The sequence below is a fragment of the Dromaius novaehollandiae genome, chromosome 1 (genome assembly GCF_036370855.1).
Source record: "Dromaius novaehollandiae isolate bDroNov1 chromosome 1, bDroNov1.hap1, whole genome shotgun sequence".
In the NCBI taxonomy this organism is placed as follows: Eukaryota; Metazoa; Chordata; class Aves; order Casuariiformes; family Dromaiidae; genus Dromaius; species Dromaius novaehollandiae.
This window is the reverse complement of record NC_088098.1, coordinates 35058534-35084934: the sequence shown is the minus strand read 5'-3', so window position 1 is coordinate 35084934 and position 26401 is coordinate 35058534. Positions and strand designations below refer to the sequence as shown.

Here is a 26401-nt window from a genome sequence, read left to right as displayed (position 1 = left end):
GTATGCAGACTTTTAAATGTGAATGTTACCTGGCCAGGCTTCAGGCTTTTTCGAGGAGTGGTTTAGAAGGAGCTGTTAAAAACATGAGGAATATCAGTGGGACACCACTAAAACACTAATGATCCGTGGAGGAATGGCACTTAAACAAGCTTGAGGTTATCACCTTTTCACTTCTGACACTTACGTTGCAACCACTTCAGCCCCCCTTCTAGGAACATTTCCTTCCTTTGTTTTGTTAACAGTTTCCTGATAGCAAAACAAAACAAGTTTTTCCTAGTCAAACATGCAGTAGATGTTCTCTTCTCTTGGTGTGAACAATATGCTTTGTGTTGCTTGCACATGCATTTTTGCCTTCTCTTGCTGTGGATTCCTGCTCTTCTTTTAGGGAAGAAGGGGGTGGGGGAGTACGTATCTACGTAAAAACACGCACACGCTGGTTTGCCCACTCTTGAAATGTTGGCACTTTGGGAATGTGGAGCACTTTTGGGGCTTGTACTTGATGCAGAAGCTCTCGAGCACTAAATTTTTCGTCCTATGAAAGTTCTTAGTACACACTGCAATCAAGTCACAGTCCAAATTTCTTTTTGTTAAGATACTATGCTTGCCAAACCTTTCACTGCACAAGGCATTTTACTGCTCAGATCACTCCTGGTACTCTTCTCTGCACCCTCTCCAGTTTTTCAACCTTTTAAAAACAAAACAAAAATTCCAAACCTAATAAAACCCCAGCTTAGATACTAGAATTGAATCCTGAGTTCTGCTGTAGGTCTTCCTACACAAGCCTCACAGAGATTTTCTCTGTGCTTCTGCTCTGGCTTCCCCCCACTTACACGGGCAATGATTTTATTGTATAACCTTTTGCCACAGTTGCCGCTCATTTACTTATCTTTAATGATCAGCTAAAACCCTTTTAGGCTCATCGTTTTGCAGGATATGCCCCTGACTCTGCAGGCATGGTTTATGTTCTTTGTTCTCAGGTTCCGTATTTGGATACCTTTAGTAGTAGTTTGTTTGGATGAGCAAAGATCCTGGCGATCGTACAGATTACGTTGTGTGACTTTTCACAAACTGTGATGATAAAGGTATTTGGTAACAAACACTGGCTCTTCTACAGTGTGCAGCATTGGGAGACACCCAAGCTAGCTCAGCTTTGGCTGCCAGAGTCTGGTTGTAGTAACACAGAATCTTTTTAAAACCAACCCACTTTATTTCTGAGCCTTGAGCTAGGCTGAGTTCAAAGTATGCTGTGTAGTATAGCAGTCCCTAGTGTGAGGTAGGTACCTGCAGTGACATGCAGCCTGAGTCTCAGCAGAATCTCTGTTCTGACTGTCTTTTGTGAGTGTAGGTGAGAGGTTTAAGTAGCTTTTAAATAGATATAGTTCAAGTGGTGATCCAGAATGCCTCAGTTACATTTTTAAATTCAGACGTCACCTAAAAGGAAGGCTTGAGTTTTAATGGCTCTACAGGAGTGTGAGTGATATTGGCGACTTTTTGTTATATGATGATGAAAACTGTGCAACAATATGACACCCTTCCTCAAGCTATAACATCAATTTATTTTCATGGAAACTTGAGAATTTTGCCTGCTTAAATAGGTGTATAGTTTCAGAAGTTGCCAAAGAAGACGTGGTGTGGATGTTAGGCTTCAAATTTCAGGCCAACCAAAGCCAAGTTTTTGTTCCTAATTTTACTTCAAAGCACAAAACTAGAGGGAATAACTTGGTCATTGAGTCAGAGGCTGTCATGCAATAGAAATTTAGCCCAGAGCAGTCTGTAGGACATTGACTGTGCACATCTTCATTCCCAGGAGGCCACAGAAAACATTACGTGAACGCTGTAAAACTCCAGCAACCACAGCCATAATAAGATACTGGAAGGGTTTAGTAGTGCTCCTAGATGATCCTAGAGGAGCAGAGCATGTTTGCACTGCAAAGGGATCCAGGGAGGCATGGAAGGACCCTATTCTGACTTGGAAGAAAAAATTCCTTCTTGACCACAAGTCTGCTGTGTCTTTCCTGCTCCCTCTGTGTTTAATCAGACTACAGTAACAGACCTCCATGCTTTTCATTCTTCTTTAATGGTGGCTGACTGTGAGTCCTCAGATGATTGCAAAATTTCCAAAGGAGTCAATTTTTGTATCCCAGAATGAAAAAATCCCAGCAGATAAACAGCAGAAGTCCAGGATGCATTTAGTAGAATAAGCATGTTGCAGACAAACAGATCAAAATGTAGTGATGGTGTCTTCTTGCAGAAACCAACAAACTGGAAACTGCAAAGATTCGTATCACAAGCTGACATTATCACCAGCACCTCGTCTCATAGTTCCTCTCATGGAATTGTCAGGCTTCATCTTAACATTGCTCAATGTCTGTCTGGTTGCTGCCAGTTTGGTATCTTCACAGCTCCTTGCACGTCTCTTGTTATTTTGTAGCATGGCCATGATAGGGCTAGGGCAATGCTGCACAGCTTTGGGCATTAAAGTGTAACGCGAGTGTGCTAGCAAGGTAACACTCTCATCCCTCAGCTCTGTCGAACAAACATGATCAGAGGAGTATGCACCCAGTGTTTGAACTGGACTCCTTTTTTTCCCCCTTTGCTCGTTTTCCCTATCCTGTATACTGGATGACCTTTTCTAGATTTTTTTCGTTGTCTTTGGTTTACAGGCACACAGGTTCATCTTCTCAGCTGAAATATCGTGGCAGCCGATGTGGCTGGGGAAGGTGCAGCGGTCAGTGCCGGGGGGCTGGCTGTTGCTCAGGGGGCAACCAAACATCCAGTGCGTGGCCTGATTTCAGTATAGAAAGCTACTTGCTTTGGGAAAAGGAATTATAATGCTACCATGTCTTCCTGCAGTTTACGCACAGGTAGCAATGTAATTGTTCTCAATGAATCAGCATTTCCCTTCCGATATTGCCAGGGCTTTATGGCTTGGTGGTCACAAGGTGTTGTCAGGTGGCACTCGGCGCTCAGTAGCTTATGCTGTCTCTTCTTTGTGCTGCATCTCTTTTATGGCTGTGCTTTTTCAATGTATCTCTGCTATAAAGGCTTGCCCATAAAAACTTTCTGAGTTAATTCCTAAAAGTCTCCTGTAATAGATTAAATGACCTTATGTTGTATTCTGGTCTCATCCCTCCAAATACACATTCTGTTTTCTAATGTGATATTTCAATTTCATGGCTGCTAAATAAGTTGATAAAAAAAAAAAAAACAAAGCAATATAGCTAGAGGAAGGTATAATTATTCCACTTTTTTTTTCAAGTAGTTTCAGTGGCATTAGCATGATCTTTTTATTTTTAAATGAGAGAAAAAACAGCTGTTTTCTGCTAAGTGTAAGAGGTTGTTGCTGCTTCCAATATGGTAATATTGAGGAAATGCTTAACTGTGTTTTCTTGAAGACTGCTGTACCAATGGGAAGGTCATCGTTGTGACTAATTGAAAAAGCCTCTACAAAGTACCAAGCCCTATAGAAACTGTAATTACAGGAGTCTTTAACCATGTACTGCAGCATGCGGAAACTACTTGTAAGACAGAGTCATCCTTTAGTTTTGAGATTACGTTAAGTCCCCGAGACTGTAATTATATGCACGTTGCTGGCAGGAGCCCACACTGGGTTGATTGTGTCCATTGAACGGAGTTGTTACTCTTTGTTTCTCTCCATAAGATCTGCAAGCGCACTGGAAAGTGCTGCACAGTTTGCGATACCTATTCCTCTTATTCTTCTGCTTGTAGGGCACGCAGGCTATCCTGGTTTTGATATATTTCATTATATTTTGAAAAATTTTAGGTCCTTTACGAATTACGCATTCGGAAGATAAAAAGACATATTATTAGTAACGTTCCTGAAAGAAAGCACCCTTTTCTTTCATCATAAACCAAGCCAAAGAAATGATATACATTGACACACACACTCACTAGAAATGGAGGTTCACAGGCTATAAGTTTCTTGAAGAGACTTCATTCTAAATTCTCAGCTAGTTGTGGATATACTTGAAATAACCTTTGAGAGACTGGACTATAATTGTGCTACTAAAAGTTTCTAATTTTTGTAGTATATGCAGTGTCTTCATATTTTATAATTCCCTTAAGTCCTTTATTTTTAAACAACGATTTGCAGTTAGGAAAGCCTTAGAAAAGCTGAACAGTCTGTTTTGCCAGCAATTGAAATGAGGTTAGGAAGGAAAAGTCTGAGCTGTGCTACATATCTCAAAGGTCTTTTGAAGATAATATCTCCATTAAAAGACATCTCTCAAGCTCCATATATTAACACAGTTTTACTGAAAAGGACAGATTTAATTTTTGCCAGTAATTCATATGGGCTGGTAAGATGTAGCATTTTTGTGAAGCTCTTGCATAGGACTGCTGTAAAGGATAATGTAGGGAATGCTGTTCTCTACATTACGCTAGAGGGTAGTGTGTACTGGAGAGTCATTTTCATATGGAAAAGTGTTTCTTTTAATACTGTATTATACATTTTATAAAATGTCATAAAATCAGACTTCTATTTTTTAAATTAATTAAACCATGATTCTTTGACTGTATTTATTATAAAATATTTTAGCGAAAAGACATCCCAAAATATGGCAATACTGTCTGATTTTGCCACCAGTTGTTTAATAGCTACTGAACCAAAAATGCCTACATTGCCTGGAGCTAATAAACTAGGAGTTTTCTATCCGGAAAGCCCCAAATTATTTTTTACGAGTTTGTGCATATGCAGTTTAGCTATCATATTTGTATAATGCTGCAGCAATGGTGTTTTGGCATTAACTCAGATCTTTAACAGCTTTATTCTTATCATCTGTTACCAGCTTCGGCATAATACATCCTTGCTTCCCAACGTGCTGCACCTTTTACATGAAATGTCCTCCAAGAACGATCCTCTGAAGCCAGTTCACCTTTTACTACTTTTAACGATCTATGATTCCTTCTGCTGCACAGTCTACATGAAATCGCCAGCAGCGTTCTATATAGCTGGGCAGTAGCTGCTATCGTTGATTTAATAAAAACATAAATTTAAAATACCCTTCAAATTATTTGAAACTGCCGAATTGCCTGCATTGATACTCTGTATACTTGGGAACAAGAAGATTATTATTGCTTCCTTTTTATTTTGTCTCTCTATAGTGAAGTGGAAACTTTGTAATAAAACAGTATCTGTTGCAAAATGCTTGATTGACTAAGTCTACTGTTTCATGGGAATACATCTGTTGTTGTTGTGATGAAAAATGTTAAGCTTTTGTTAAGATTGAGATTCATTGCTTTGATGCTAGTTCCTCATTGATATGAGAATATATAAAGAAAATAGTTGAAATGTTTCAGTTTTCAAAACAAGTATTCATAAGGCCATTTATTATTTCTAGAACTAACTCAATTCACTTTTTGCATAAAAATCTGACTTTTTATTTGAATAATGTGATAGGTCCTTGTGGTATCTTTTAATAGTGATAGAACAAAATACTCAGTTGTGCAGAATCTTAATACGAGATATGGTAAGACTGATAAGTATTTTTGATCACCTGAGAATTCTGGGTATTTGAACGTGATTTGGAGGATTAAGATAAAAAAAGTTACTTTTCTTGTATATAGAATAATGATCCAATTCTAGAAGAACATTTTTTGCTTTTATGCATTTTATTTCATTAAGTGTTTATAACCCCAAGTTACTCAGTTGTGTATGGAGGCACCAGATTTGCATTATGTTGCATTACAGCAAATCACTGCATTTACATAGACTCTGGCTGAATTCTGTGAATGCCCATTGCACTGTAGAGCATTTCCAGTTAATTTTTTTAATGAGTTCCTCTAAATTCAAATAGCAAATCAGAACGAGAAATTCCACGTGGTTTGTGGTTTGTGGTTTCAGCATTCTGGATTCAAAATATTTTATCTCTGTGTTCTTATCCAGATGGATCCATTTGATATCAGGCTGTCTTTCTGACCCACTAACCATTTGATATGTTTGTCTTTCTGGTTGGTGTGATGAGGCTGTAGTTTGAGTACCTTATTGTCGTCTTTGAGCCCCATGGGTTGGCTTCCTAAAAGGACTAGCTCCTCAGCCTGTATCTCTTTCATCAAATGAGGCACAACGTCAGGGTAGTCCATGATGTATTTGCTACAGAGTGGTGACAGGCAACCTTGACCCTGTAGAGAAAAATATCGGCATGCAACATCTGAAAACAATTGTAATAGGTCACTGTGGCAGCTCACATGGGCAAAGCCTTCCTAAAGCAAAAGGGCAGGGGGAAATCTAACTGATTTTGAGATGCTGCTCACTTTGTGGAAGGAATTATATGATGCAGTGTGTGAGTAGACTTTGATGAGGAACTACCTTCTGGTTATATATTCCCATTTAACAGAAGGGTGTATTTCAGTTATATTTTCTTGATAGAAAATACATCATTTTTGGCAAACTAAAACTTTTCCAAAACACAAATTTATAATGTGCAAAGTATCTTCTACTGAGTATTTGTGAATATAAACTTAGTTGACAAAATATTTGTATTTTATATATATTTTAGAGTTTATAAATAACCTTTCAGACTGCTAAAGAAAGGAACGAGTGCAGCAATAAAAGTGATATAAATTCATGCTATTGTCCAGAAGGATGAAAAAAGAGGTTTTTGCAGTTATACCATGAGAAAACAGTAGTAAAATTTGTAGACATGTTAATTAATAAGGAAGCGATGTAGTCAGTAAAGATTTTAAAGCCTGTTATATAGACTATAAATAACCTTTCAGAATGTCTGAAGATTTCGATCGTCTCTTAACATTATATGATCTACACCTTTTTCCCCTTCTTTTTTCTTCCTCCTCCCTCTTTCTTTCTCCTGAATGACGAATCAAGTCCATCCACAAGACTGAATACTGGTATCTCAGAAAAACCTGGCTGACTTTTGGAGCGTTCAGACAACAGTGGATGTTTAATAATCACAAAATCCTTAATTTGGTAAAATAGTGTAGTTAAGAATATCTAAGTTTTCCTTAAATTCATTCCAGAATCAGGACTTTGGAAAAGAACAGTTCTGGCGATCCTGACGATTGCTGTCCTGCAAGAAGGTGGTAAAACCACGAACAACATGAGTAAATACCCTAGAAATTGTCCCAATAACTGGTTTATCTGTCCTGAACTGTTAAAAAATAGGAAAAAACTGTGCAGTAGATACAATATATCATTCCCTTCAGTGAAGTGCTTGAAGTATGAGATCTTTGTCTTATGAAAGCTTGCTTGAGAAACTCAAATCTGCACATGACCTCCTTTGACAAGGATTGACATATTGTCTAAAGAAGCATAAACAACAGTAATGGTATTGACTTGGTTGGAAGTGGCTATTGCTGTGCTTCAGAGGCTATTTAGCATATGCATCAGTAATCTAGAAGTAGTAGTAAACAATATAATAAGCTTTTAGGATCAAGGACTGTATGTTTTCTCTGTTAGTAAAGGCTCATCTGACCAGGTCTGCTGCTGTTTTCCCATATGCATTGCTGTTTCCATATTGTTATTACAGTTTTATATGATTTTACATAATCGGATTGGGGTGCAGCATATACTTAAACACAGGCTTGATTTTGTTCTTGTGTCTAAACTCTGTTTTTTGCCATCTCATAGCTGCCTAAATGCCTCTACCAAGGTAGCTGAGCTGTAGATGCAACGTAAGGCATGGAGTGAGGCCCTGAAGGCAAGCAGTTAGCAAGCAGTCAGCAGTTCTTTCTTGTAGTGTAGGTACAGCCTCTTGCAGTTCTCTGCGCAGCAGAAATCCTCAAAATGTCAAAATTGGGCTCTGAAGGAGAAAAGAGAGAAGTGAATACTAGAATGAAGAGCTGTTCACCAGAAACACCTTTTTCTGAAGAGGAGGGAGGAAGATGGTAAGCTCACCTAGCTCTGATGCTGGCAGGTAACTCAAGGTTTGTCTCCAAAGAGATAGGAGCTGAGACCCGTCTGCAGGTCGTATGCAGTACTGATCCCACCCTTTATGCCATTTTCGTGTCTGTATTAATCAGGAAGAATCAAAGAGCCAATATTAGGCAGCTGAACTATTATCTAGCAGTATGTTTTGGCTACTCCTGAGGTAATGGGAGGTGCTTAACCAGGTCCATCTGTGCCTGCCAAGCTTTCTGGCATCAAGGGCAGGCATCTGACAGATGAAAAAAAGATGAATATGAATGCTGGATACTGGTCCACACAAAAGGATCAGCAAATTCAGGACATCTTCTGCATCATAAACTTGCAAGAGCCATGGCAGGGTGGGCCTGCGGGCTGATGTTGTAGCGTTGTAGTTGTCTCTGAATCAACTTTTCCAGGGGAAAAAAAGAAAGAGAAAGGAAATTTGATACAGGTTGATATTAATTAGTATTATTCCTGTCAATGCAGGACATGGCAAGAAAAAATGGTGGCAAGTTTTCCCTTCAAAAATCATAGTGGCAGTGTTGACCAGCAGTGAACCAGCTATTCTTTTCTTGATTTCATCTTTACCATGGGACAAGAGTATATGACACCGCCCTCCACACATACACAGGTGATAGTCCAATACCTTCCATTTTCTTTCTGGACTGCTGCATTATACTAGTTTAAACCTCTGTGTTCTTGCCTGGTGCCACCCCTCCTTGCATGTCCTGTCTGTCCCTTGTCAGGAGTCTGTAGTTACAGGGCTGGAGGGATCAGCCCACTACTTCAGGCGCATCTGGTTTTCCACTGGCTGGATTTTACAACTCTTTGGAGCAACAAACTCTACAAGAGGTGATAACAAGGTTGGAGAACAGATGACTCGATCGCCCCTATCTGGTTTTAATGACAATGAAATAAAATCAATTTTCACTGGATCTGTCTAGGCAATTGCAATTATGCTGATGGAATGTTTCACCTCTGCCTTTGCAGTACGGCTATTGCTATAACCAGTAAGACAAAAATAAGAAAAACAATTACTATAATAGTGAGTTGGAATATGTTAAGAATGGCAATGCTGATTCAGTGCAGACAGGACAGGGAGAACGAAGCTGTTGCAAGTGTTAGAGTAGTCCTCATCTTCTCCTAGACTCAGGTTGCCGAAGGTAAAAAATGTGCACTCTAACACTGGATGATATAATTAAATATAGTTGTGGATAAAAGATGTCAGAAAATAAACTGACCAATCTTGAAGTAGGGGCAAGTGAATGAAACATAGAATATAGGAAGATGGCATTAAATATATCATCCAAAGAGAGGAGAAGTCTTGACAAAGAAATCATTATGTATGTAATGATTTAAAGGAGATTATCTGGCACAGCACTTGATTTTTGTGCAAAAATTTGACCTAACGGACTTCATTTGGCTTACTTTCGTTTGTTGGCTCTTTTTTAGCATCAGTGTGGAGTTTTGTCCATTAATAATTGTTGACTTTGTAAAGGTGGGGTGGAGCTCTTGTTAGGCAGTGCGTTCCACTTCATTATTTTCTGAGTGAATTGTTAAAGGCGGGTTAATTTGGTATGTGAATAGAGATAAGGGAACATAAGCTGGTAAGCTTAAGAAATCTTACAAAATATTACAAATAGTGCAATGTTTGCCTGGATTAATTAAGAAATACATTTTAAGATGCACAAAAATTGGGTCTCTAGTGAGGGGAGAAAACCTAATTCCCTGTGTGTTTTCTGTGCAGCATCATTTTATTTATTTTGGTGTGATCAAATGTTTCATGGTCCTGCCCACACACAACGATCTATCACTTTCCTTCTACTCTCTCCCTCTCCCTGTGGTCTTTGCTTTGAATGCCGTAATATGCTTGTCTATAATTGTCAAAAAGCTTTTCTGATGATAAAATGAGTCTTTTCTTACTGTAAGATTAAATCTTAAATATGCTTTGATTAGAATATTTTTCATTTTAAATGAGCTCCTTCTTGCCCAGAACTAAGATTTCTAGTGCCTTGTTCTATTTATTCAGAGGGAACCATAAGGCAAGTGAAAGATGTGAGGCAAAAGAGAGGAAAAAATCACTACGTTTGCTGAAATGCATGGCCCTTTGCCTGATACAGCAACTGTAGCTCTGTGCTCAGTAGGGGAATGCAAGAGACTGTGGAATGGCTCGCTGTAATACCTGTGTCTGTTTTATGCTATTGGATGCTTTGTAGCTTTTAAAGAAATACTGCTTTTTAAGCCATTGATCTTGTAATGCAGGTGGTGGTGGTGGTAGTAGTAGTAGTAGTAGTAGTGAATGACACAGCTTTGCTGGATGACATGAAGCTGATCTCTGCATCAGCCAAAAGGAATTAAGCTTTGTCACTCCCCACTGGGGCTACCTTTCTTCTGGTATGTGCGCGAGGAATTCATCTGCTTCTGCTGCATTCACCAGAGCAGAGCCCAGAGCACACTTTCCCAGGCAAGGCAGTGAGCAAGAATGATAGCTGTCTCTTTTAAATGCCGTTGTCAAATTCTGAGGAGACTTGCTAAAGGTAATGTGCTTTCCTTGTTATTCGTTCAGTGGCTCTGTTGGCAGCGCTGCATAAACACAGCTAATGTTTTTACTTTTAAATATGACTGTCCTTACAATTTACTGTCAGGCAACAAAGAACTCCGAATACAGAAAGGTGTAGGGGCTCTTGCAGTTAAAATCCTTGCATGTCCCATGCTGTGTTGATGTTAGGAAAATCAGATAGGTTTGTGTTTGCTTTCTTCTTTTATTGCTAAAAAGAGGATTGTTTTAAGTCAAGTGCTAAAGTTATTATGGGATATAATTGTTTTGTATTTGTGCTGACTGCGCAGAGGAGTCTCTAATGGGTTAGTGCATGCTTTGTGTTATTAGGAGCTACTGACAGTGATATTCCACACCTGTATCAAGGGTGAGTTTCTGTTGTTTTATGCATAGTATCTGTAGTCTTTCATAAGCTATTTCTATGTATGCTTTAGATGCCAGAGCCAAAAAAATGCTGTATCCGATGAAGTACAGATAGCAGCATGTGTTTCTTCAGGGCTGTACTACTATGTCACACTTGTGAAGTTAATTTGCCTGTTAGAGAAGTATATGTTTTGTGTTAATGTAAATCTTTGTAGTCTCCAGTTTTATCACTCACAACTTGAAAATGCTACTTGGATCTTACTGTGAGTCCTATCCTGATTACTAAAGCATCTGTGTAAAAGCCTGTCTAGTAAGACACCTTCCCCCTTCAGAAATTAACATAATTTAGATTTTAAAAAATACCTTATCTTTAAAAATATCTGTTATTATTTCCTAATAGTTTTTTCCTTCTCTCTGTAAAAAGGTTTTGGGGTTTGTTTTGGGGTTTTGGCTTGTGTTTTTTTGGTGGAAACTTCCAACATTATAGTAGCAGTGTGTGTCTGCAAATGAGAAGCTTCTATATCTTAGTGTTGGTACTGTAAAACAGTTAATGGCCATTTCTGTGGAGCTGTAAATGCATCCCTATGTAAATGAAACTATTTATATCAGCCTAGCTTGAAAAATTGGAAATCTTTGATTATTCAGCATTATAGCTTAAAATCAATTAGTATGTTATTTTGCAGATGCATGGAAAAGTAAGGTGCTAAAACAATGAGCTCAGGGATAGGAAAAGAGAAAAATATCACAATCAAACTTATATAATGCGTATCCCTATTCTTTGGATTGCCGTAAGGGACCACCTTGTTCAAAACATGTATGAAATTAAATATTTATTAATCATTCTTTCCTCTGCAGATTTGCTTCTCTTTCAAATCTGTGCTGGGTAATGCCTGTTTTTCTCATATGTGTAAAATGTTTCTATTTTGGCAGCTTTGTGATACGTTTATCAGATTGAGAGTCAGTGTTTTCTCTTTTGCTGCTTTGAGTGGAGTAACCTTTTCATCTGCTGGTGTCTAAGAGAGATCTGGGCACAAAAATTCTGTGTCTCACTGATGAGAGTTGTTGTTCCACTTTAGTACAGTTTCCTCTGGAATAATCAATATTCTTATACATCCTGGCCATCTTAATTTTTTCACATTTCCATCATTCAACAGAGCTCTTTTTTTTTCCTTTGAAATAATCTTAACTTCCTTTGAGACTCCTCACTCCCCTCACTCCCTCTCAATAGGAACGGGCATGAAACCATTCATTTTTAATATTAGTGTGCCTTATGCTTGTCGTACTATTAACAGTCCATAAAAAAACCCTAGAGATATGCTTATATATTCTTCCATAAGCTTTCTGCGTGCCAAATTTGAGTCGCTGTCCTAGTTCATATGCTCCTGAATTTTCACCATTTTGTTGTCTCTGCTAACTCCTGTATTCCTTGGCCCTGGTTTCCTGGTCCCCAATCATCTCTTGCTATACCTGATGATAGCTTCCTTTCTGTTCTAGATTGCCTAGATTATGGGGTTTGGCGCTTTCATTTGCTTCCTTTGCTATGAAAGCGATTTTCCTTTTTTTAGTCCTTTTCCTCAAAACTCTGTCTCTGCTAGTGTCTTTTCTTCCACACTAATGCTTTGTGCAGTCTCCAGAAATCAGCTCTTTACTATCTTTCAGGCCTTTCCATGGTGAAAATAGGTAAGTATGCTATGCACTTGATTAATGTCTTATGTTTTTAATAAATGTTATATATGCAGTTAACTGAACATCAAAAAGTGGAACTCTCTGTTTTCATTAATTTGTGTTTGTCATTCTTCATGCCTGTCTTGACAAACTGAGCTTATGACTTCATTTCTTGTTCTTTCAGATAAGGATGTAAACTGAAATGTCTCCTCTGGGCATCTGGAGACTCTCCAGAAGCAACTTTTCCCAACAGGGAGATGTTCAGGCTATATTATGTTTTAGAACAATTACACTCCCCTTCTTCTTGTGCTTCATCTTAACCTTTGAAAGCAAAAGGCAAAGCTGTGTCTCTTTGGAGTGTTACACGTGGTCAAATTTTTATCTGAAAATCTCTGAAAGTAGAATCTTGAAGTGTTCTCAGTGAGTTTCAAAGCAAAAATACCACACAGTTGTGTGCACAGCAGCGTTCACTCTAAAACCTACTCTCTGACCTTAGCCATTAAAGTCAGAACCTGCCGCATTAGAACACGCGATCTCGCACCTGTCTTGTCCTATACTTCAGTATCATCTGCGGACGTGAACACTTCTGTGTGCAACATGCTCAGACTTCTGCCAATTCTAGGACACATCCATGATGCCCAGTCTTAGTTTACTATAACACATTCTCATCTCCAGCCATACCTATGCCCTCTATCTCCTTTTCTTGTCAGATCCCTCCTTGAAGGCTGAGGGCTTCTTGATTCAGCGCGTGTGCATTGCTGCCACCTGCCTTTCATGCTTCTGAAGCGTGCCGACAGCATCCCCGCTTCCCTAAATACTGCTCTTCATTTCCACCATTTGATGCAACCTCTCCAGTTCAAAGTCACTCGATCTTCATACATATTAAAAACTTCCTGAGCTTTTCCTTACCATTTTCCACTGAATTAGTTTCACTGCTTCCCTTCCTGGTGCTTCTTCACCACTGCAGTTGGCCGGTGCATTCCTTTCCTGCGGTATTGGCTCTTTGGATACAACGGCCACTGTGTCTGCTGAGGTTGCTGTACGTGAAAGTCTTTTGCTGTATTTTCATTGTATCAACTCTCCCTTCTTCTGGTAAAATGTGCAGCAAACAAGAAGCACATAATAATTATTCATGCAGGAAATTTAAAATACTACAAGATTAGTTCCCTTAATGTACATTACTCTTTCTAGTACCTCAATTGTGTGAGTCTATTTTGGAGGTCAGTACATTTTCAACAATGAAATAGCATGTTACCAAGCTTATGCGATGCTCCATATTTTTATCTATTAATAAACAACTGTGGAAGAGAATAATCTTATTTTTTATATATTATTTATTTTATTTGATGATGTAACTTTCAAGAAGGATGCTGTGTGAGCTTGTTGTCTCATACATGCTGAGCTGTGATATGAATTTAGATCTAGTATATCTATTTGGTTAAGAATCAAAAATGCATTTGTGTTTTCTGCACCAGCGCGTTCTTTCTATGATACTTTTCACTTACAAGTCTTTTTAATAACAGCCGAAATGGTTATGGTGAGTGGGAGTTTGTGCTGTAGTTACCTGTTTTCTTTCATGCATAAATCTCTGATGCTTTTACATTTGATCTGCAATATTTCAGGTTTAGTCTCTGTTTAGTTGTAATTATCTATGTGTATTTGGAGTTGTATATATGTACGGGTTGTTTTAGCAAATGTTGACGTTAAAGTGGCTGAGCAGTTCTGGAGTGAAAAGGTATCTTCTTCACCATATCAGCTACTAAGGTTTGCACTGAGAAGAGATGTTTTCATTTTTATATATTATTTTAATTTTTTATCTCTTTCCCATCCCAAAAGAGCAAGGTAAGCCAAAGAGCTGTTATCAAGAATCTGAAAAAGTAGCCATTTCTATAGATCTTGCTATGAGAAGGCTGGGCTCACAGAGAATGCTAACTTACATTTGGACCAGTTAAATAAAAGAAAATGCCACATTTGAAGTTATAAGCACAGATCTGCTCTTTGCAAAGCTGCTTGAGTTGCAGAATGTTGCATTGTGCAGTGGAGAAATACTAGATTCTTTTTCCTCTAAATTTATTTCTGTAGTGCCTTGGGCACTGAGCGGTATGCTGTGCATACCAAGGAGTCTATGATAATCACTTAGATTGAATTTACCTAGTAAATCAAATTTGAAAATTTTACAACAGTAATAATGATAAGTATAACAGTGTGGTATAATAGTGAGAAGTTGCTGAAATATGTAAGCTAGTCAGGTTTACAGCTAGATGAATCACTTTGTGGTTAAAAAATTGCCTTGCAAAGAGTGCATTACAAAGCCTTGGCTGTTTATGTGTGTATGGACAAGTTGGTTTTTTCCTTAATTAGCCCCAGAAACAAGTCTTTTAGGAAGCTGTGCTACTGCGTTTGTCTACTGTATAAAGTTGCTTACAGAAATATGTTTCTTGTTTGAGGCAGGAATGCATATTTTTTAATATACTCAGATCAGTAAAGTTATGTTGGATAGTATTATAATGCAAACGGAATAAGAGCACTCAGATGAAGACATCAGCTGCTGTTATGCAGTGTATGGTATAAGGAGCTGAGTGGTCTGCCTTTCACCTGTCAAAGCTTTATAGCGTATCTTCAGAATAATTTATCACCTACTGCACATAAAGATCCTTTCTGCAGACATAGATTTTTCTGCTCCCAATATATTCCCAAGACTGTGAGATAAAGCAGACCTAAAAGGTAGTATGGTACGCTCCAATTTATATGATGGTCAGCAATCCGAAAACTCGTTAGTGGTCTAGAGTATCAAAGGATAAACTCTGAATGTAGTACAGAGCTGCATTCAGGTTATATTTGACTTTCTGCACAAGCAACTAAAACACCTAGAAATTTTTAGAAAGCCTAAAATTAAAATGGTGTTCAGGGCTTGAAAATGAGGCTATATAGTGTGTTATTCCAAACTTTCCATTGTTCCAGAGAATCAGATTACTCTGTTAACAGGAAATTGTCGGCATGTACATTATTTTCAATAGAAATTTTAACTATTCTTTTGTTATCATTAAGTTGTTTATACAAAACTATTTTACAGAAGTAGAATTGAGTCAACAGCTTATTTTGAATGAAGTAGAAATCTCAACTGACAATATCTGCAAGAACTTTTGAACATAGGCTAGGTCCCCGTCTTTATAAAATTAGTCCTGAATATTCAGAAAATTCTTAAATGTGCTGACAGGTTTTATAAATAGATATTATATGTAGATTTAATGGCCTTGTGCATTCTGTTGGGATTTTGGAAATGTGCTTTGAGGTTCTTCATTCTCAACATACATATATCCAAAGTGTCCATGTTTCTAAATTTATTCCATTTTATTTCTAAAAAAGTCTTCTGGTTTTACCTGGACTTTGTAAATCAAGCTGTGGTGAAAGAATGAAGAGTGGAAGCAAAATCTGGAAATTTCGTTTTCAGCTAGCATGTAGGTCCTTTAGGGTCAGCTCAAGCATTGCAGTCCTCCTTCAACAGTGGCCCCTGGCAGATAATTCGTAAGAAGATACAAGAAAGTCCATAGAGGAGAGTCATAGACAAGTCTATCAATAAAGAAAATTTCCTTTTTAACATCACTCTTTATTTGCAGTAAAGTAAAAAAATCTCATTCCTTGGGAATTGCACTTTTTGTTTTTGTTTTATATTAAAAAAATTGTATCTTATTGAAAACCTGTTTTTTATGTAAGGAAACATAGCCAAAGAGTGGCCATGGCCCCTGCTGTGTGTCACCCAGTTAGTCAGTGGTGGTCTAGGTTAATACTTAGGCCTCCATAGTCCTGTCTCTGCATTAATGGTTAGGAAAAGTTACTGAAGTTGGTGGAGACTATGGTAGAGGTGAGAAGACTGCATGATTATTCCCCTTCTGGATTTTTGATTCCCCGTCCAGTCTTTCTGATTTGCACTTAGAATGCCTTTAGCCTAAATTGTTTTAAGGATGCTTTGAAATGGGAAGTCTCTACCTTACGATAGCTGAAAGAGAGAGACAGAGATTAAATTTTCTTAAGAAGATGTTCCTTCTGTAAGTGCTGTTTAGGATTTCCAGCACTGCATATGTATAGAACAAAAAGAAGCAGATTTATTATATTTAATGAGTATTAGTCATTTGCAATATTGTCTTTTTGTTCAAACGAATTCTTTGATCATACTGTTGTAAGAAGTAATAGAGGGAGGAAAAAAGATTTTCTCTTTTTCAGTAAGCCGATCATAGTTCACAAGTTCAAGCAGCCTTTCTTCACCAGCAATATATTCAATAAATGGCAAACTGTTTATTAATTATTCAGGGCATTCTAAAGTGCCGTGGCACAGTGGCATGCTAACCAGTCTGTGTGAAACTCTGACAGAAGGAAAGACGTAAAGATACTTCCCAAATCAAGCACATAACACTTGAAGTAGTAGCGCTGCTGCAGCCCTAATGATCTAAGAATGTGTGTGGCAGGAATTCCGGAGAGAAATTATATTTCTTGCTAGGTAAGCTGATGTAATTTGGTGTAGGAACCTGTCAGGTGTGGAAAAGAAACCACAAGCAATTACAGAGAGAGATGGTAAGTGGCTGTTAGCTTTCTGATAGTAGCTGATACTTGATGTAACAGGTGTGGTATCTGTCGCTTGTATTAGGTTTAGAAATCATTTGATTGTTTTTCCCAGCACGCTTGCGCTTATGGGAATTGAGTCAGTTACACAAGTTCTCTTCTGAGAACTGCTTGTAGGGTTTCAGCAGGTATCTCAGACTTTGTACCTTGGTCTGTATCTGTATTGTGGGGATAACAGTACTCCTCACAAAAATATTCTGAGGAAAAATGGGAAAAAAAAGATTACTATGTTGTAGTTTGTAGGCTCTCCAAAAATTAAAGATGAATTGGAAGTTACTCAAAAAAGTTGTTTATTGATAAATGGTGCCAGTTTTAATATGAATGCAGGTGAGTCATTTGCGCTATAAATGATGGAGCCCCAATGCTGGCTTAGAGATGTGATCACACAAGCATCTTTTCAGGAATGTGTCAGTGTTGGCACAGAATAGATGCTTTGCAAATGTTTCATGAGTTTATCTTCAGTGCCGTTGTTGTTTCAACAGAGATTACAGGATAGAAACTCACAAATACTCAAGCATCTCATTTCCATTAGGAACTGCGTGGAGGTGCGTGCCTGGAGTTGTACAGAAGGTCCAGGGCAGACTGGAGCCCAGCTCTCGTTGCTGGTGTCACAGTCCCTGCTTTATCAATGATCTTCTCCAAGCCTTTGAGCCTGTAAAATGTTTTCGTTTCAAAGATTGGGAGCACTTATTAGGCACAGGGGGATAGATCTAGATAATTTTGTGAGTGTGCTGAAATTATCCTTCCTTGCTGTTCTCCTAAGCCAGACGAGTCCTGAGTGAAAGTGCTGGGTCTTTCTTCAAGCCAAACTAGCTCTTTTTATTACTTCGAATGCCGGTTCCCAGTGAAGGGTATCCCCAGAACTGCAGAAATGAAGGTGAAGCACGAGGAAAAAATGGAAAGATGACAGATGGTGTGGAGCTGGGGGGGAAGAGACTGATTTTCACCGGGCTTTGCTTTGTGGTCCTGCTGCCAAACTGGGGGAGTGGGAGAGGGGCAGCCAGGTAGGCGCCTGGAGCTGGGAGGCCTCTCCTGCAAGGGGAGGGCAGGGTGAACAGGAATGGGAGAGAGAAGAAAGAGTTAGGGAGGGGAAATGAGAGGGTGACAGCCGAGGTGGCAGAAGGGAAGAAGGGGCATGAGGGAGGGCCGAGGTAAAGCAAGTTGGGGGGATGGCGACCGCCAGTGAGGCCTCGGAAGGGGCAACTTGACACAAAGAAAAACAGTGACCGGAGCTGTTAAGGACTGAATGGTAGTGATTAAAAGCTGATCATTTTATGTTAATCTTTTATCCCCATAAAGTTAAAGTCTACAATTGCTCAGTAGCACTTATTTAGAATTTTTTTGAGCGTACTGCAAGGGGAGGCTGAAGGTGGAAATAGGCCCTAATTCCCTGTGTTGCTGGCAATGGTAGGAAGGAGAGCCTAACTCTTTGACAGGCTTCATAGCAAGCAATACTCAGTGTTGAGGTCTGCAAAATCTGAGATACTCCATGGAATAAGTGCAGACCTGCATTTTGGGCAGATTTCAGTGTTTCAGCTTAATCTGCCTCCTGTAATGCCGTTAGGGAGTAAGGCGTGGTGTGCGCTTCCAAGCCGCTGTTGCGGTTGTGGTGCCGACCTGTTTCTGTCACGACGACGACCTGGCGTAGGCACGGCACGTGACAGGACAAGTTTTGCTGTCGGCATAGGTTACACCGATTGTCCGAATAGTACATCCACAAAAGGTAACCTGATTTCTGCTGGCATAACTGCATTCTCGCTTGGGAGTTTTGCTAGCCTGGCAAGGTCCACTGGTGGCTGTGAAGTTGCCATGCCCTGGTCCCCTGCACGCCTCTGTACGATGGGGCTAAATGTGACACACACAGCCAGGACTGCCCTTGTTGAAGACTATCCAGAAATACAAACTTTGTTTGAGTTGCGAGCAAAAAGAAACTAGTAATTTTTTTCCTCGGGGGAAAATCCGGATGTTAACTTTTGAAGTAATTAAGAGTTTTATAGTCAATTCTTCCAAAGGTATTAGGAACATAAATGGGTGGGACCTTCTGCATCATCAAATCGAGCCTCTTGTTCCCTCAGACCCCCTGTCGTTATGTCACTCTCACAAGCGCATCAAGCGCTGTTTTGAAGATGCTTGCCTTTTTTGTCTCCCCTCTTCTTTTGGAGGATTGCTTTAGACTATCATTCCTCTCATATTTAGGAGCCTTTTAAAACTCTTATCTTCCAAGTATTTTTCCCTGGGCAAAGATTAAAAAAAAAGCTTCAGCCCAAAGTGAAGAAATTCAGAAAGTTATGATTACACAGAAAGGGAAAGTATTATGTCTCTGTTGCAACAGATATATCCGATCACTTAGACCTGTGTCCAGTTTTTATTAATGCTTTTGGGAATGGTGTATTTATTAGAAAAGAAGGCTTTCCAGGAAGTGTATTGGGGCATAAAAGCTACCCAAGAGTGGACTGAATACAAAAATGCAAGTGTAGGCATGATTTGGGGGGAGGATCAACATATCATCTAACTGACTTACTCTATTTCAGCTTCTCAGCGTAGAACAGAGGAAGATACTTAGCAAAAAAATACCAGCTATTCAAGTGACTGAATTACCATAACGTATTGGTAAATGTCACAAATAAAATATAGCTTAAATCCACAATACTTCTCAAGGAAACATTTACACTTTTAATGAACTGGGATTTGACAGCCGTATCTGGCAGCTGAAACCGTTTCCCACATTTAGATTTCTTTTTTGGGCATCAAGCATGTGTTGTGATACATCAGAGCCCAGTGCAGATTTGCAAAGGTATTGGGGGCACGTTGTTCTCAGCTATATCACAAGCCACTTATTATTAACAAGGATGAAATTTCCTACCACCTTATGAGACTTAGGTTAATATATCATTCTTCCCTTCAGCAGCCTAAAGGAGTGCACATTTTGATTATTTTAAGCTTTTCAGGGACACAGTGACTGATTTTTTCTTTAATAATATGCTTGTATGCATGTACATAAATTTCTGTATACCTAAGATCTTTTGATGTTGTCATAGAACCTGTAGTCAAGACTCCATTTTGCTGAACCTAAACATAAGGTATCACAGTTTCTGTTCCGTTGAGCTAAATCTAGTTAGTAATTGGGAGAAAACATAAAATGCTGAGTGAATAAGTATTATGAGTGTTTTTTGTAAGTAAAATTGCCAGACAAAAAGATTCTTGAGAGCGAAAAGAAATTGTGCGCTTCAAAAAGAAACAAACGTAAACCTTAGGATTGATTGCTGTTTCCTCAAAGAATGAAGAAGAACAGAGAGAGCAGGAATTCCATGTTGGGTTTTATTTTGCCAGCTTAAAAGAATTGCCAGGAATTGAGCTTTCGGTGAGGGAGAGGGAAGGAACTTGATGAGGAATTCCTTGGGATGTTTAGCAGTCCAGAAGATGGTCTTGTCACATCTCATCTCCTTTTTCACTCTAGAGCTGTGTAACACAGTGATAAATGTGCCTGATTGCCACTTTCGTGCAGCATTATGGAGCTCCCAAGGCATCAGCGAAGTGTTCCAGATGGCAGCAGGAGCAAATGGAAGTTACCTTATGCATTAAGGAGCCTTTGAACACTCTTTGTAGAAGAATGCAGTTCCCTCTTCTACACTCCTGTGTTATGGTCTATGTCAGGATGGTTCAGGTTCAAGCCACTAAACCAGCAGCATCAGGAGTTTCTATGAACATGGGTCTGAGATTCAGCTCTTATGCACATATGCTATGTAATACTGAGTAGCAGCTGCTCTGTGTTGGCTGACAGCTGCATTGAGATAGTAACTCTAGCCCCAGGGAATGAGACTGACCTGTTTTGTTGCATCTGTGGCAATAAAACAGTGTGGAGGTCTTCTTTGCCCAGTGACAGAAAATCTACATCCTCACTTAATCCCTACAGAAATATGGGTGTTCGTTCTGGTCAGGCTATAAACTCTCTTTATTCTTCATAGGAGTCACAGTTTAAATGGATTGAGAGTTCACATTGATTGAACTGGGATGCAGTACACTCAGTATTGAGCTTTGCAGCTGCCTCCAAGATTTTAATTTAGCCATGGGTCAAATAATAGGTAAGAGTTCTAGCCAAGTCAATTGGAATTACTTCTTTCAAATGCGTCTTTCAAATCTGCTGTGTTCAGTACTACTTTTCTTTGCTTTTTTTCTTTCTTTTTTTTGGGGGGTGGGGTGAGGTGAGGGGGGGTGACTGGCAAAAGGAGCATTTGTAGGTTTGCGAAGAAATATCTAGATAAAAGATACAAAAGCAATAATGAATCCAGATTGTCTGTTCTTCATGGTTCCCCAACAGTTTAGGTAAATGACCTCCAAACTTTTTCTGGATTCTGTCATTGGACGGCAGGGGAGGTTGGAGGTTCTTGAACGGCAGTAGCCATATGGGCTACATACCATTTTGAAATGGTTTGCATGTTGTAGTTGTACAGATGCTACAGTCTAAGAAGCCTAGATCAATGTGTTAAGGCAATAGTTTGGTTTGCCAGTAGTTCCAGTGATGACCTGGGTAGGTAAAAGAAAATGAGTTAAGCTCATCCAGGGAACAGCAGGGGTGTATGGGTGACTTTTAAGTTAATTTGGCAGGTTCTTATTTCTGCTACCTTTACTTTTAAAATAGAGAATTTCATAGTTAGTTTTACCAGAAAGAATTAATAAAATAAAGTCAGGCCTGTTAAAAAGGAAGGTATAGTAGCGCTTATATTTTCTGCATTTGGTGATTTTAGGTATGGTGAAAGTTTGGAGCCCAGAAGTTAAATAACTTGAATAGAAGAGTCTGTTTGGGTTTTTTTTTCTATGAATTCTAAATTGTTGCAGGTTTAAACCTGCATGGTCTTGACACTGCTGAAAGAAGATGGATAGCCGCAGTCTTGCTAGGAAGAGATGGGTCCATTTCCGTAGCATCGCCCCACAGAAAGTTCCATTCAGCACTGATGTGCTTTCTGTTCATTCACTGATTGAGAAGTTTCTCGGCTTCAAGTACCGCTTAGGAATTACTCTGAAGCAAAAATATATATATATATTGTAATGAGCTTTTCTCTCCTCTTATATTTAATCATAATTAGTCATAGAGTAATGAAGTGAGCAAAATTTCCTCTGATATTTTCACAGCAAATGCTACTATTCATGTTACCATAAAAAGAAGCCAGGAAAGGAATGATATATTAGGAGGAAAGAAACTGCCTTTGTTTTGATTTGGAAATAGAGAATAGGGCAAGCTAAACAGCAAAGAGGAGGAATACAGCTCTGAGCACTGACATTTCAGAAGGAAGAGGTTTTCACAGGCCAGTGATATTGCTGAGCAAGGGTTCGGGTCTAAAGTTTTCTTGAGGCTTCAGGAATATCTTCTTCTTTGAACTGCTTTAAATAAGATTTTTATTTCAGTGAGGTTTTCCTTTTTTTTCCCCTCACTAAAAGAATCTTTCTGTTAAGGGACTTAATCAGAGTGCACATAGATCATTGAACTAGAGAAGTTCAATACAGCCTGAACAAATAAGCTCACGAGCCTGTATTTACTACACTGTATAAAATCACAGTTCATCAGCTGATCATGGGCTAGCTGCCCATCAGCGACAATGGCAAAGTTGTTCAGAGTACGTAGTCTCTTCCTCACTAAAAGAGCGACACTGGCTGGTGTTTACAGCGAATTCTCCTAATTTACCTAGTTTGTCCCACAGTGACTTTTTTGTGTACTCATACTGTAGGCGATATAAGCTTGATAGCATATTTTGACCATTGGGTTTTCAGACATTTGAGTCATTTATGGTTAGCTGAATGAATCTTCAGATTTCCTTTTACTTTATCAGTATGGTTTTCTACTTTTTAAGCTGACAAATAATAGATTTTTCAGCTGTTCTGTTGATAGGATTTTGCTATATGATGTACCTTGAGAAACAGAATATGATTTAATTTTCCTTCTTGAATATTAGGGTTTGATGTTCACTGTGGTTGGTTGTGAGTTACAAAGAAGAAAACCCCAATCATTTAAACTAAGCTCACTGTGTTTCTTAACTAAGAGTATCTATCTTTTCATGTAATCTGTTGAATGTCTACCCCACCAGTCACTGGGACTTCTAATGCCATGGTATTTGGAGCTTATGCTTTAACAGATGGAGGCAGAAGAATATTTGCTAATGTCAAAACAATTATGGTAAGTAGCAAAAGGATGGACTAAAGAAAATCACTGTTCAGAAAAAAGCTTTAGCATTGACAGACCTAGGTAATTGTTGACTGCAAAACTAAGATTGTGACACCAAGTAACTCTTGCAGAATTGTCATGAGTAGTTCACAAACTCAGATGGCAAATCGCTGGTGACATCAGGAATATTCTTTACTATTAAACTATTAGGAGTTAAAATAGTTTAGCTAAGGATTAGACTGAACAAATGTTATTCAGTCCATGGACTACTGGCAGTCCACTTTTACAGCATCTGTGAATGAAACCGAGAAGAGCAAACTAAATTCAGCACTTAATTTTCACTGTTGTGGAAGATACTAAAGCATCTGCAAATCATAAAAAGTTGAAAAAATGTAGAAAGTATGTGTTTGTGTGTGTAAGCATATATATTGTGTATGCAGTTGCACATGCAATGACTATCATACTGAAACCAGATTAAAGATAATAAAATAAATCAAATTCAAAACAATTGCAGCAAAAGAAAAGGTTTGCAGAACATCAGGCAGGAATAATTCTTAATTTTAATTTCCTTAAAGGAGTGAGATAAACCTAAAATCTAGAACAGTCATGTTTTCTGCAACCAGTCACATTTGAATTGTTACATATCTTTGTACAAAAAGATCAGAATTTGATTTTGCTGCCTGGCTGAATTTTTATTACATAGAGTAATATATATATATATTTTAAAAATACTGTAATATGAGGAAATGTGTAGCAGGATACAGTAGTCTCAAAGTCCTGTTTTTTATTTGAGAACTAAAGTTTTGAGAATAAAGAAATAACCACTGTTTTTCAGATTTGGATGATAAGGTAGGTAAAGTAGTTCAGAAGGTAGCTTCACAGTGTATATCAAGAGATTAATAAAGTTGCATTCACTCCATAGACATCTTAACAACTTTGGAAATGATAGTTAATGTTCCTTCTTCAAGAGAATATTCTGCAAAACATATCCACTACACGTTTTATAAAGTGGAGATCTAAATTATGTATCCGGAAGATTCAGTCATGTGTAAGAAACAGTCTCAAAAACTCATCTTTTCCTGAAAAAAATGGTGAGGGGGGAAGAAAACAGGACTGTGTCAGGGTTTTTTTTGGTTTAGATGTTAAGATAAACAATATCAGTCCCACTAGTTCAAAAGTAACTTTATCTTGAAAAGGAAGATTAAACGTAGTTAGATTGTGTGGGTGAAAGAGAGGGAAACGGTCCGAGTGAAGCCTGCCCGTCCTTGGGTGCGATCTGGGCGTCATCAGGATATTCAGGAATGTTGCAGTGCAGAGGGAGTGCAGCTCATACCCACATTATTATCCATACAGCTGACATACAAAGAATTTATGGTAATTTATTCTCTCTGCTGGTTTTCGTTATAAGGATTTTTATTCTTGGTAAGCTTCTCCTGCAAAGGGGAATAGTCTTCATGTAAATGTAGGTTTTGTGACATGAATCCACAGGGACCGTCTGTCTGACCTGGGAGTTACTGATGGATTCAGCATATTACTGGAGCAGTTGCTCATCTAATACCACCTCCTCGAATTGTGAACTACATTAAGGTTTTGTTCTTGGCCTGCTTCTCTTCGGCTGCTTTGTTTGCAGTATCTGTGCCAATGAGCACATCCAAATCTTTTTCTCTTTCTGATGTGATTCGGAGCTTGATTTTGAAAGCATTCTGTGTAATTTTTCAAACAAAGTTTTTAAAGCAAAAATTTTAGGTGCAAATGCTGGATATCTGAATCCATACTAAATCCAAACCTCAGATATAAGACAGCAGGAAGAAATCATGCACTGAAGCCTTTTAGTTAGGAAGAGCCCTCAAGGATGCGACTGTAGAGCTTTTCAGATGCTGGTTTATATCTGTGCCACGCTGGGACTGTCATATCTGAGCAGCAGGCATGGCTGCGCTAGGACAGGCACTGCTGGCTAATCTGAATCCCTTTTTGTGGGAGCGAACGATCAAGCACAGTTTACAGCAATCTGGGTCACCAAAATGCCTCAGGAACTAGCTCTCTGCGCTGCCTCAGCCCCATCTGTGCTCGTGCAGCAGGACTCGGGGGAAGCCACTGCCATACTCCACCTGTGAACTCCCAGTGTGTCCCTGCTTTCCTCCGGCCTCCAGCATATGTGGTGGTATGGTGGGGTGGCTGTCCTTCTTATGATGAACTTTCTTATGCAGGAGTTGGCTCAGATAAGTTGGTTTACTTTCATGGTTTCGATAGATGTGGATATTGACTACTGTTTGTTTTCATTGTTGAGAATCTTAAGTTTGTTTCAGGACTCAAATTTTTTCTTGGGAGTCGTATTAGCAAGGGACCTGAAGATGAAATCAGAACCCTATTAAATTTATTTGTTGCCCATTCTTTACATGGAATAGCATCTTACTGTACTAGAAATCTCCATGTTTTAAACATTACTGCTTTCCAAGCAAAAACAGTGATCCATGTGATGAGGGCAGTCAGGCCCAAGGTAATTCAGTACTTCTGTGGTCACTAGTTGTTTTCCTGCATTGTTTTTTAAATTCATCTGCCTCTTGTACACCTCAACACTTTTTTCTGTAGTACCCTTTGCAGAAGCTGCCATAGTAATGAAAGGGTTAAAGAGAAGACAAAAGCTCAGCTGGCTCTGCTCTGCTACCCGTAGGCTGGCTGGTGAAGCTCAGAAATAGGTCTAAGAGGGCAAAAGCAGAGGAGCATGTCTGGTCCAAACCCACTGTCTCACTTGAACCTAAGGAACCTTAGCTGGGTGTGATGGCCTATGACAGGGCAAGTCATGAAAGATCGGTGAAAATAAAATATCAAGCAGAAGGAAGAATCTCAGTGCAGGGAGAGTAAGGAGAAATTCTCCTTAAACTGCAGAGACAGCAGAAGTAGCTGGAAAATACAGTGAAGAAACAGTCCATGCAACATTGCAAAAAACAGAAAAAGGGCAGCTTTGGGAGGCCACCTGGTGTGGAGATGCTGAGGCTGTCTTCTTCACCCTTAAGGAGGTAGCTTATAATCATGTTGGGGTAATCACTTTGTATAGGTCCTCTTCAGGAGGTGCCCAAGCGTCATATAAAGCCACAACAAGTAAACCTAAATAAGCTCGTATATCACCATAAGGAAAGCTATGTCAGCAGGGCTAGTTTGA

At 39.0% G+C, this 26401-nt stretch overlaps 1 protein-coding gene across 14 annotated transcripts in view; it reads left to right on the top strand.

Annotated features, from left to right (window-relative positions):
• GRIP1 (glutamate receptor interacting protein 1) overlaps window positions 1–26401 on the top strand; it is a 342714-nt gene that overhangs the window by 167003 nt on the left and 149310 nt on the right. The window contains exon 1 of one of the 14 annotated variants that reach the window (XM_026092397.2): window positions 10276–10419. The exons of the other annotated variants lie outside the window; for them this stretch is intronic. Coding sequence (XP_025948182.1) covers window positions 10365–10419 — 55 coding nt within the window. The 5' untranslated portion in view covers window positions 10276–10364. Of the gene's footprint in view, window positions 1–10275; window positions 10420–26401 lie in introns of those variants that run through there. 14 annotated transcript variants of the gene reach the window in all.